The 12,746-nt window shown below is 45.6% G+C and overlaps 1 protein-coding gene across 3 annotated transcripts in view; it reads right to left on the bottom strand.

The window, feature by feature from the left end:
* The window catches only part of notch3 (notch receptor 3), a 292,195-nt gene that overhangs the window by 35,388 nt on the left and 244,061 nt on the right, over positions 1-12,746 (bottom strand). For all 3 annotated transcript variants that reach the window (XM_087983126.1, XM_087983127.1, XM_043694935.2), the window contains 7 exons: positions 7,995-8,108; positions 5,277-5,510; positions 3,414-3,524; positions 3,054-3,246; positions 2,763-2,908; positions 2,076-2,189; positions 69-188 (listed from right to left, as the gene is read on the bottom strand). In XM_087983126.1, the coding sequence (XP_087839252.1) occupies positions 69-188; positions 2,076-2,189; positions 2,763-2,908; positions 3,054-3,246; positions 3,414-3,524; positions 5,277-5,510; positions 7,995-8,108 (1,032 nt within the window). The remainder of the gene's footprint in view (positions 1-68; positions 189-2,075; positions 2,190-2,762; positions 2,909-3,053; positions 3,247-3,413; positions 3,525-5,276; positions 5,511-7,994; positions 8,109-12,746) is intronic.

The raw sequence follows: 12,746 nt of genomic DNA, 5'->3' as shown, positions 1-12,746 counted from the left end.
GTTCATATTAACACCACGGTAAATTATCATCCTCTCTGATACCGCGCTGGGTGTCACTGGCAGGTTACCTTGCCATCCCTCTGTACAAGTGCACACAAAATTCTCATAGTCCGGAGTGTGTTCACAAATGCCGCCATTCTCACAGGGGTTGGGCGAACATGGAATCAGCACATTCTCACAGTTAGGTCCTGTGGGCAGAGAGAGTGGCAAATTTCATCTGTGCATTACTGAGACAAACAGTGGTGTTAGCAGGAAGACTGTCTGAGTTCTACCCAGGATGGGAATCAAGGAGTGTTCAGAGATCGGTTCATCATCCACTAATTTTAAGGCAAATGGCGAGGGGAAATATGTTGAACCAGAGTTCCCTACAGTGTGGAAACAGGCCCTTCAGCCCAACAAGTCCACACCGACCCACCGAAGAGTAACCCACCCAGACCCAGTCCCCTACCCTATACTGACCGTTAACTAATGCACCTAACATTATGGGCAATTTAGCACAGCCAATTCACCTGACCTGCACATCTTTGGATTGTGGGAGGAAACCGGAGCACCCGGAGGAAACCCACGCAGACACGGGGTTTTATTTGACATATCAGATCGCTGTTTCCTTTGGAGCAGTAAAAGCAGGTTCAACACAAGCACACACAAAGCAGGAGCAAGAGTAAGCCATTTGGCCCCTCAAACCTGTCCTATTATTCAATCATTGATCTGTCTCAGGCCTCAGATTCTTTCTTGCCAGCTCCTCAAGGCATTTTCTCAGTCCCAACCCTCAGACTCAGCACCGCCTTCTTGATCTGCAATCTTCTTCCAGACCTCTCCGCCCCCACCCCCTCTCCGGCCTATCACCCTCACCTTAACCTCTTCCACCTGTCGCATTCCCAACGCCCCTCTCCCAAGTCCCTCCTCCCTACCTTTTATCTTAGCCTGCTTGGCACACCTTCCTCATTCCTGAAGAAGGGCTTATGCCCGAAACGTCGATTCTCCTGCTCCTTTGATGCTGCCTGACCTGCTGCGTGTTTCTGGCAACACGTTTTTAAGCTCCTCAAGATCCTCAACTTTTTGAAATTTCACACCTCTGTCTACCTCCCTCTTTAAGTGCTCTTAGTGATCAAACCTCCACAACTGACCAGAGTCAGACTACAGTCACTCTTTGGTAGAGGAACCTTTACTAATATAAACCAGGTCACATGTTACCCAAAGAGTCAACCAAACAAGCTCCAAAATTAGAAGCCAAACCACAAGTGTGACACATTCAAACCTCTCCTCTTTCTGACCTGGAAATGGTGTCATCCGAGTCTCTGGAAACGTTTTCACATTTATTCCCAACAGTAGATGTCATAGTCAAATCCTCAACCACCGTGCATAACACTTCAATCTACAAATAGATTCCTATGGATTTTTCAAAATTAATCAGCCTGAACACATATCTCCTCAACCTCCAGTACTTGACCTTCATGGAAAAGTAACAAGCCATTTTCATTCCTGAAGAAGCGCTCATGCCCAAAACATCGATTCTCCTGCTCCTTGGATGCTGCCTGACCTGCTGCGCTTTTCCAGCAACACATTTTCAGCTCTGATCTCCAGCATCTGCAGTCCTCACTTTCTCCTAGCCATTTTGTTCCTCAATTACAGAGGGTGATTCACCCACTCACTCTGAAGTAAGACAAATCAAACGCAGCAAAAGTTGGCAAGTCCTGTTATATTTACAGATGGAACACTGCTTTGATCTAAAAGCCACTTTTTTCTACACATTCAAACTGTGCATGCTACTTACAAAACAATCCAACAAACTCAACTGAGGAGTGGCACACATTAATCATTAATAGGATACGTTCCAGTAGTACAACATGAAGGCAACACATTAGTGCACAGGAATGCTTATCCCTAACCCTCTGTCAGCGTTCTTGCCCTATCCCAGACGAACGGCTGCATTGAGCCACAGAACCTCGCAATGTGACCCTGTGTGTCTCTGAGCTGCTTGCTAATGAAGACAGTTAAAAGCGCTACTATAAGAAAGCAAAGACCCACTTCATTGATGCAGTAACTATGAAGACAATCAGCTCTTCCACGCTTACCTGTATAGGGCAGCTCGCACTGGCAAGTGTAACTAGCAATCGCATCCACACAGATTGCTTTGTTTAAGCAAGGATTTGACGCACAGTCATTAATGTTGACTTGGCAGTGCTGGCCTGTGTAAAGAATTAAAATAACATTCTTCAGTGAGCACGTGGCTTGTGAAAAGATGTAAGTAGCTCAGCAATAGATGGGTCATGTCCAGGTTTGGGGGCATGTGACTTAAAAAAGATGGGGCAATGAAAAGCATGCATGATGTGCTGAAGGAACACACGACACTGTATTGTTTATCCCCGGAGGAATGGGGGGAAGACACACACATCTTCATACAATGGGTTTTAATAACGTGGAACTGCTGAGGCCCTGTCTGAAAGGGTAGTGGCAGCAGATTCAATTGCAACTTTGTAAGAAGGAATAGGTTTTATACTTGAGACGAACAAATCTGCAGGACCAAGGGGTAAGACTGCACAAGTAGGATTAATTGGATAGATCTTTTAAAGAACCAACACTGCCTATGGGCCGAATGGTCTGCTCCCACGCTGTAGGATTTAACTCGCTTATATTTCAAAAGATGGGGGCCCAAGCTGTCTATTAAACCATCATTTTATTGTGGCCTCATTGGATTAATGCACCAGGGCTTTAACCGTTCTGGAGGCGAGCTAGGTAAAATTTTATAATTTTTAACGTACCTCGAAAGCCTTCTTTACATTTACAAATGTAGCCATTCACCAGATCAGAACAGCTCCCTCCATTCTGGCAGGGGTTGGAGTCACATTCAACCTTGTCGATATCACAGTTCATTCCTGTCCACCCTGCCTCACAGTTACACTTGTACCTATGTGGAAATGATTAGAATGTGAACATTCAAGTAGCCAGAATTTAGCGCCATAACACAAACCACAACCATGGCTCCTGAAGTGAAAGTAAGGAAATAAAACATAGGAACTTCTCCGTCCTGTGTTTTTCTTCGGTTGCCTTACCCATTGACATCATCGTGACAAGTCCCGTGGACGCAGGGGCTGCTGCTGCATTCATCCACCTCAGAGTAACACAGAGGGTCATGGTAGCCATCTGGACACAGGCAAGAGAAGCTATCCTCACTGTCAAAGCAGGTGCCACCATTTCGACAAGGGTTCGATGCACACTCATTTATCTCGATGTTGCACTGTGGGCCTGAAAGAAGCAAAATAAGAGGGTGAGACCTGCATCAGCAGGACAATGCGGAACACCTCTGGAACCAGCACCCCGACTGAATGTCTGGGTGGGTCAGGGGAGTGAGATCTCAAAGACACGTTGTCAGGTTTTTCAGTTAACAAAGAGCTGAAAGAGGGTGCACTCACCTGTGAAACCTGGTTTGCAGATACAGTCATAGCGGTTAATACCATCCTGACAGATCCCATAATCACACGGTTGGCTGGCACAGTCGTCATGGTTTATCTCACAGTTGACACCTGCATGTAAAGTGGGTGAAACACAAATTGAATCAGAATCAAAAGCGACAATTCTATGATCAGGCTTACTTATTACTCCTGACTTTAATGCAGTCCACCACAAATTACGGGTCAGCCACGACGGTTTAGTGCCTCACAATATGATCAACAAAGCCACCAGCATCACATGACAGCAAAGGTCATGCAGCCACAATATTCCACAACCACTCATTCAAAAATGTTCACCTTAAACAAAATCAAGGTTGAAAGAGATATTCTGAATTGTGCTGTTGGGTTTTCGTCACAGTCCAGGTGGACAGAGCCTGAAAACTTTTCAAACCTACCACTTACTGAAAACTATGTTTCCACTCAAATCTCCAATCCATAGTAAGGCAACTCTTCAGCCTTTACACCCTTCCTAAAAGATGGTAACCAGATGAATGCAATGACCTTGCTGTGGCCTAACCAGAGCTTTCGAGAGGCATAACATAACCTCCCTTACATTTGTATCCAATGCCTCTATTTACAAAGCCCAAGATCCCGCATGCTTTGCTAATTATGCTCACAATATGTCTTGGCACCTTTAAATATCTGCGTGCATAAATTCCCAGGTCCCCTTGTTCCTGCACAATGTTCAGAATTGTACCATTGGCTGGAATCTTTCATTTTTGTCAAGTGTCTTGCATGTTAGTTGAGAAGCCAGCAAGACACTCAACTGAATGCTTTACAGCAAGGACCCACTCTGACATCCTCCAAACAGGCAGTTTGAAGGGCAGCCTGAGCCTCTCTTTGAAATCAAGTTCCTGGGAGTGGAAATCCTGCCTAGCAACAGGTATCAGCCAATCAGAGGCTAAGCTGTCGCATTTGACAGTATCACGGTGGTTGCCATGGTGGTGGTTGGGAGCTACCAAAGATCCCAAGGACCAAGATCTCAGGAGGATGCTTATCTTGTGGTGGTGGTTGGCGTGGTGGTTTCTGGGACGGGGAGTCATGAGAAAAGGGGTACAGAGGAATCAGAAGCTGGGGCAATATGAAGGATCGGAGTGGCCACCTTTCTGCCTTAAATCCACTCCCTTGGTCGCACACAGATTGGTACAGGTGAGGCAACCCACAGCCAGTAGGCAGCCTGCCCTCACTGCTTTACAGTCATGTGGGCAGACCCCATCTGGAGCTGGAATAACAGCAGCTCAGGAGGGAGAGCAGGCCCTTAAATGCTCATTGATTGACCCTGCAAGGACCTCAATTGAAGGTGAAGTGAGAAGCTTGACATTTCCCAGCCAAAACATAATTTGGGTGGAGAGTGAAGGAGGCGGGTTTTGGGATATCACCATCCCACCCATTGGAGGTGCCTTCCTGCCCCCACACCCACTGCCTCTGCGGCTGGAAGATTCTGCCCACTACAACTTCATTCTATTCATTCTGCCAAAACATGTCACCTCACATTTCTCTGTAAAACTCGAAGGTTCTTTCATCAAACAATAATTAACTGTCTGGGTTTCTTTGGTGCTTTTCAAAGGGCAGTGAACAAGACTGGAGGTGTGGACTGTGCTGCTCACTAGAAATGGAGATGGGGCTCAAAGCTCAGTCCCTGATGCTTCACTCCCATCTGGAATGATCCTGAATGCTGCCAAAGGAGTTTTATTTGGGTGTTCCAGGTTAGGAGCAGTCACTCATTGGAACAGCGGAACAGTCAGACATTAGGAAAAATCGAAAATTGGAGAGAGGAAAATGATTGCAAAATTGCGGGCCTGAGAATTGATCTTTGATTTTTACCTGAAGTTCCCTGTTGGCAGTGACAAAGGTATTTGTTCACCAGATCAATGCATTTGCCAGAGTTCTGGCACGGGTTGCTATGACATTCGTTGATTTGATTCTCGCAGCGGTAACCGGTGTAGCCCAGCTCACAGTGGCACATGAAGCCAGCAATGCCATCGGTACAGCTTCCGTGATGGCAGGGGTCGGGGCTGCAGTCGTCAATATTCCTCTCACACAGCTTCCCCTCAAAGCCTGCAGTGGAGAAACAAAACAACCAAAAAGGTACAAGAGCCAAGTAAGCAGACTGTCAAACAGCAATGCCCACAACACTCAAACTGTGTCACACAAACCACAAGATTGAGAGCTCATGAATGGGAATATTACTCTACAACCCTCTATTTTTGGGGGAGCACTGCTGCCTCACAGCGCCAGGTACCTGGGTTCGATTCCAGCCTCGGGCGGCTGTCTGTGTGGAGTTTGCACATTCTCCCGTGTCTGCGTGGGTTTCCTCCGGGTGCTCCGGTTTCCTCCCACAGCCCAAAGATGTGTAGGTTAGGGTGAATTGGCCGTGCTAAATTGTCCCATAGTGTTCAGGGATGTATTGGTTAGGTGCATTAGTCTGGGGAAATGTAAGGTAATGGGCTTGGCTGGGATACCCTTCGGAGGGTCAGTGTGGATTTGTTGTGCCAAAGGACCTGTTTCCACACTGTAGGAATTCTAATTCTAATACTTAATTATCTGCAAAGACTTTTAGATGGTCAGTAGGTTGTGGAAGGTATTATATAAATGAAAAACTTTAGGATGTTCGGCCATGATCATATTGAATGGGGGAGAAAGCTTGAAGGGGTGGATGGGCCAATCTTGCTGCTGTTTTCTATGTTTCGATGCTTATCTTCTGCTCTGCTAGTAACAGCTGCCAATCATTCTCTCAATAATATACTGTTGAGCAGAGGGGTGACCTTGCAACTGGGGGCTGGTGGATTATCTAGGCAGTGGGGGGGTGGGGTGCAGGTTAAAACCTCAGCACCTCACTGAAGTTTTATGGCATGTTTCTTTTGGGGGGGGGAAGGTGGCAGGGGAAATATTGGAAATATTGGTTGGCTGGGTTGCCCTTGGCCATTTGAGACCCATAAGTGGCAAATTTATGTCACTTCAAGATCTCCTGCCACTGCCACTTGTCATTTACCACTGGCGGGTGAGGCCCATTTGATGGTGTCTTCAGAGACAAAACCTTCCACACCAAGGTTAGAGGATGTGTACCCTATTTCCTCATCACTGGCAATAATGATGGTGCTGGGTTGGAGGGAGCAAGGGGGCTTGTTTGATTTCAGGTTCTGACTCTGGATTAGTGGGAGATACAGGAGTCATACTGCATGGGACTAAGGGAAGGACCTTCATCTGCACAATGGCTTCTGCCCCAATTTGTACTAGCAGCCAAACAGCAACACCAAACATCAGAAATTAACCAGGGGAAACTGGCCTAGTGGAGGCGCCAGTGGGAAAATATAATGAAAGTGGGAGAACCAGCATTTTAGAGTAAGAGGAAAAATTAATAAGAAAGGTTCATAAGATCAATCAGATAAGAACCATCTATGCCAGACCTATCAGTTTAAAAAATTGCTGCACACCTAATTTATTGGAAATGTGTGTTATTTAGCTCCCATTTTTGTGTCTGGTGGCTGACAAACAGGCAGAAAAATTGGTTCTCACATTCCCTGCATACGCCACCTCAGGACTGATCTGAGGCCCTGTGGCAGGGAATAAAAAACGGGGGTGTGGAAAAAAATAGCACAAACCTGCTATTGTTCAACAGAATATTCTATGAGCTGTCGGCACAATAGACATCATATCCAATAGGCTTCCCTGGTGCCTGCATCCAGATCCTGTGAATACTAATCAGACTGGCCTGAACAATACAGCTTTATCTATTGAAGGGCCCTGCTAGTGTCAGTCCCCTCTAGATGTTTTACTTTTCTTCAACTCATCTGTATATAAATTTAACATCTTCTGAAAACTGCGTAAAATGCTTCTCTCTCTAACTCTGCAGTTGGAATGAGGTAAATCATTGCATCAATGGCTAGAATTGAGGCAATTCAGTGGACGTTAACTATCTGGCAGTAACCATCAAGTTCAACACCGGCCCCAAATTTCTCCTGCCTGTTTGCTACATTTTGAGATTTGTGAAAGAGCAGCTTCGGCTCACGTGTGCGCCAGTCCAAACCTTAAAAATTTTATTCAAGGAAACCAGGATGACAAACTTTCCTTCTCCACAACTTCCACTCTGGTCTGTCAATCACAGTGTTGGCTGTGTAGTAGGACCCAGGGTGTTGAGGTAAGAATCACTAAAGTAAGCATGCCACATTTTGAGGTAAATATCACCTGACAGATATTGCAGTTTACCTACATAATTTCTGGGCACTTTCTGCAGGATTAAAGGGCATGTTATTTTTGCACTTTTTCTCCTAGAAGAATTTACGTTCATAGAAACTAACTCCCTTCTTCTCTCTGGTTCTTGCCAGTTACAGTTCCATAGGCATTAGCTGGTACAATCCAAGTGGTCAATTCTTTAGGTAACCCATGAGCACTGATAGGCTCTACTGTGGGATATAGGACAAACACGGATGAACTGTACCATTGCAGGCAGTGTGTTCATCTCCGCAGTGTCTGTGGTAACTGGGTTAAGAGTGGCTGTTTGAAGAGTGGCTATGTCTGGATGCAAGAAACCCATAGGCTTACCTTCTGCACATTTGCACTCATACCCATTGGGCCGATCGACACATTTGGCTCCGTTCTGGCAAGGGGTGCTTGCACATTCATCAATGTCAATCTGACACATTAATCCAGTAAAGCCTGCAGAGAGAGGAACAGGGAGAAAAAACATGAGCGCTGTCTGATGTCCCAAGCATGTCTGTCTCAAACTGGGGGATCTCAGTAAGGCCCTTGTCCTCAGGTTTCCCAGTAATAAACTATTAGACTTAGAACCCCTATAGTGTGGAAACAGGCCCATAATGACTCTCTGAACAGTAACACACCCAGACCCATTCCCCTACCCCATATTTACCCCTGACTAATAACCTACACTATGGGCAATTTAGCTTGGCCAATTCACCTAACCTGTGCATTTTTTTGGATTGTGGGAGGAAACCCACGCAGACACAGGGAGAATGCGCAAACTTACGGACGGCACGGTGGCTCAGTGGTTAGCACTGCTGCCTCACAGCACCAGGCCCCAGGTTTGACTCCAGCCTCGGGTGATTGTGCAAACTCCACACAGACATTCTCCCCATGACTGTGTGGGTTTCCTCCGGGTGCTCCGGTTTTCTCCCATAGTCCAAAGATGTGCAGTTCAGGTGAATTGGCCATGCTAAATTGCCCATAGCAATAGATGCATTAGTGAGTGGGTCTGGGTGGTGGGTTACTCTTTGGAGGGTCTGTCTGGACTGGTTGGGCCGAAGGGCCTGTTTCCACACTGTAGGGAATCTAATCAAATCCACACAGACCCAAAGCTGGAATCGAACCCGAATCCCTGGCGCTGTGAGGCAGCAGTGCTAACCACTGAGTCAAGGTGCCACCCTGGTAGCCTCACCCAAAGCAGAAGTCCAAATATGCCATTTATTCCCAGTATCATTCACCTTTGGACAGATTCTGCAGTGCCCACAATTAGCCAATTAACCTGTAGTACACAGAGCCTAGTTGGCTGCATCAGGCCTGCTAAAACATCTCCCCTGCAGATTCGGGTATCGAAGGAGGGAAGCAACATCCTGAGCTCAGCCCTAACCACTCACAGCCTGTGTCTATCAAATATCAGGTGCACTCAGTCTTTCCTGAGCTTCCATCCTCCTCCCCTCCTGTTCACTCCACTAGGAAAAGAAAGAATTGCAACTATTCCAAACTTAGATCAAACAAACAGAATTCTTTTTACAAAGGGGTGGATTCAGCAATGTTACGATGAAGGTGGCAGACAGGTCAAACTCATTGTACTATGTTAGCGGAGTGGGACACACTGTCAAACCTTGCCAGATATACTCTTGCCTTTTCTTTGGGTCTTTTTTCAATATTGCAATTTCCTTAGTTGGTTTAGCAATGACTCAGTGGCTAGCACTCTAATCTCTGGCTCAGTAGTTCAAGTCCTATTCCAGAGATATGAGCACTAAATCAAGGCCAGCCATCCAGTGCATAAATGTGGGAGAACAATACTGTTGCAGCTACCACCTTTCCACCACACAAGTCAAACAGCAGAGGTGAATCCCCTCCTGTTCCCAATTTCCTGGCAAATATTTGTCCTTCAATTGATATCAGCCAAACAGACTATTTCATTGCTGTTTGTGAAACATTACTGTACACATAGCAGCTGACATTTTTTCTTCACCCAATAGAAGGAAGTACGGTGGCACAGTGGTTAGCACTGCTGCCTCACAGCGCTAGAGACCTGGGTTCAATTCCCGCCTCAGGCGACTGACTGTGTGGAGTTTGCACGTTCTCCCCGTGTCTGTGTGGGTTTCCTCCGGGTGCTCCGGTTTCCTCCCACAGTCCAAAGATGTGCATAGTCCTTATAAAATTTCACTTTACACAAGCATTAACAGCATTTTTGCCAACCTACACATTAATTGCAGTTGGGACAGGTTGTGCTGCATTGTGTGGGTGCCATCTTTCAGGGCAGCATGGTGGTTCAGTGGTTAGTATTGCTGTCTCACAGTGCCAGGGACCCGGGTTTGATTCCAGCCTTGGGTGACTGTTTATGTGGAGTTTGCAAATTTTCCTCGTGTCTGTGTGGGTTTCCTCTGGTTTCCTCCCACAGTTAGGTGAATTAGCTAAGCTAAATTGCCCATAGTGTTCAGGGATGTGTAGGTTAGATGCATTAGTCATGGGTAAATGTACAGTAATAAGGTAGGGTAATGGTTCTGGGTTGGATACTCTTCGGAGGGTCGGTGTGGACTAGTCGGGTCAAATGGCCTGTTTTCCCACACTGTACGGGTTCTAAACTGTTAATACCTTTGGAAGATCTGACTGCAGTATCTGAATAATGCTAGGGAGATTTCCCACCCTGGGATCCGTCATCATTTATGATTTGTCCATCACTCAAGAAACAGATGAACTATTTACCTACCCTTTTATTATTGGTTGAATTGCGTTCTGTGTACAGTGTTTACTGTTTGTTTCAAAAAGAGTTGCTGTACATCTGAGTAACTGGTGCATATGAAATGGTGAAAGATATGATTTGGTGCTATACAAATGTAAGTCTTCCTTGTTTTCCATTCTATTATCAGAAAATGGAGGTGCATTGATTTTCACCAACATCACCTCACTTGGTGACCTGATCATCTTCCTGTTACTTTTCAAGAGATTTCTACTGCTGCTTTGAAGCTAAAAAGCCTCAGAGAGTTTTAGTGTGCACTGTAAAAGATTTTAGATGTTAATGTTACAAAAAAATAATAGTCACGTGAATGCCTCAGTTCAGTAATGGGATTCGGCTGGTCTGCGCTAAAGTGGTCTGGAGTTTTCTTCTCCCTTGACTGGTTTATAGTTTCACCCAGACCAACCAAATGGTGCTCAGTTGTGAATCCTTCAGCTTTCCAGCAGTAAAACCAAGAGTTCACCTTTGACAGGGAAGACTCTTTCTAGGGGTCAAAGTAGAGTGGATAACTGGGGGCTCATTAGTCGCATGATGGTTCAGAACATGCCCTGACAGAATCAAGTGAAGCAACATCTCTGCCAGCGTCAGTGGAAATGGGCATGGTTTGGGCAGCTTACGTGCATATTAGGAATGGGACAGGTGAATTAACCTGGGAAGGAGAGACAATGCCTGGAAATGTAGAAGGAAATATTTGCTAATGTAAATGTATCATCTCATAAAGATCACGTCATCACAGCCTGGCTGTTTGACTGAAGATTTAAAAAGTCCACAGCCGCTAAGTGGAATTGTCTAAATTCAGATCAGAAACTTATATTCCACAGCTCTCTAGAATCTCAACAAAACACGTATTCAGAAACTTGGGAGCCCTCTGTCAATGTATTCCTGTGTCAGCTTATTGAGAAAGGGGAAGCACAGTGACAATTCAGAATATGAAAAGAGAGTGGGAGCACCAGGAGAACTGACTGAATCTGTCAGTTGTATTCTGAGGTGCTGCTCCTTCAAGCAGGGCCTTCAGTGGCTGCATGTGAAACACAGTCAGCATATGAGGGGCCCCGTGTCTGCCCCAAATGTAAATTGGGCCTAAAAGAATTGAGCCTCCCTCTCATTAAGGGCAGCTACTTCTCAGGCGAGAGGAACCGAGGCCTTTGGAGAACAATTGGCACATTGTCCGCCTCCAGGAGATAACAGACACGGTCCCTCTTGTCAATCAACCACCAACGGAGAGCTTCTTCAAAGGACTGGCTGAGGTATACTGCACCCTGACCTCTGAATAACCTCTCCACCACAAGAAAAGCTGGTGAGGCCTACACTGCAGGCCTCTCTCCAGTTAAACATCTAGCAGACAGCATATAGGGAAATCTTTCAATGCTTTAAACAAAAAGAAGTGTACAATTATGGTGCGATGTGCTGTTTTACTGCTCTGCATTCGATTACTAACTATTTTGGGCAAAGGATCATTGATCAACTCAGGTAATGTATTAACATACATTAAAAAACCTTACCATCTTCAACGCATTAAACTGGCAACTTCTTGAGGCCTACCCTGCAGCATTTCATTTCCACTAAACATTACAAATCAAATATACAGCATTTACACTGGAGTCTTCTAATTGTCATTAATAACTTGCAATTATGTCAATCCTTTAATGTCGGAAAACCTCAAGGCATTTCACAGGAGCACGACGTTGATATAGAACCATGTGAGGAGATGCTACAGGTGACCAAAAGTTTCAAGGAAATAGTTTATTTAAGATGAGCCTGAAATAAGCCAAGAGAGGCAGAGAGGTTTAGCAAGAGAATTGCAGAGCTTAGGGCCTAGACAGCTGAAAGCTCAGGCCATTAATGGTGGATGAAAATCAGGGAAGCAAAAGAGGCAGAAATTGAAGGAGCACAGAGATCTGATGACAGAGGGGTTTCACTAAGATGGGCACAGGGTGAGAGTCCGAAGTGATTTGAAATTGCAAAACTTGAAACAATTCAGAGTCATGCAGCTCAGAAACAGACGCTTCAGTTCAACTTTTCCACACAGACCAGACATTCCAATTTTACCTAGTCCCATTTGTCAGCACTTGGCCCATATCCCGCTAAACCCTCTTCATATACCCATCCAGATGCCTTTTAAATGTTGTAATTGTACCAGCCTCCATCCCTTCCTCTGGCAGCTCATTCCATTAACACTCCGCTGTCTGCGTGAAAAAGTTACTCCTTAGGTCTCTTTTAAATCTTTCCCCTCCCACCTTAAATCTATGTTCTCTAGTTTTGGACTACCCATACCCTGGCAAAAAGACCTTGTCTAATTACACTATCCATGTCCCTCATGATTTTATAAACCTCGATAAGGTTCCCTCTCAGCT

Source organism: Chiloscyllium plagiosum, unplaced genomic scaffold, assembly GCF_037043375.1.
Source record: "Chiloscyllium plagiosum isolate Xiang-an unplaced genomic scaffold, Cpla_swu_hap1 HiC_scaffold_45, whole genome shotgun sequence".
Classification (NCBI taxonomy): Eukaryota; Metazoa; Chordata; class Chondrichthyes; order Orectolobiformes; family Hemiscylliidae; genus Chiloscyllium; species Chiloscyllium plagiosum.
Note: the sequence above shows the minus strand (reverse complement) of the source record. Positions and strands in the feature narration are given on the sequence as shown.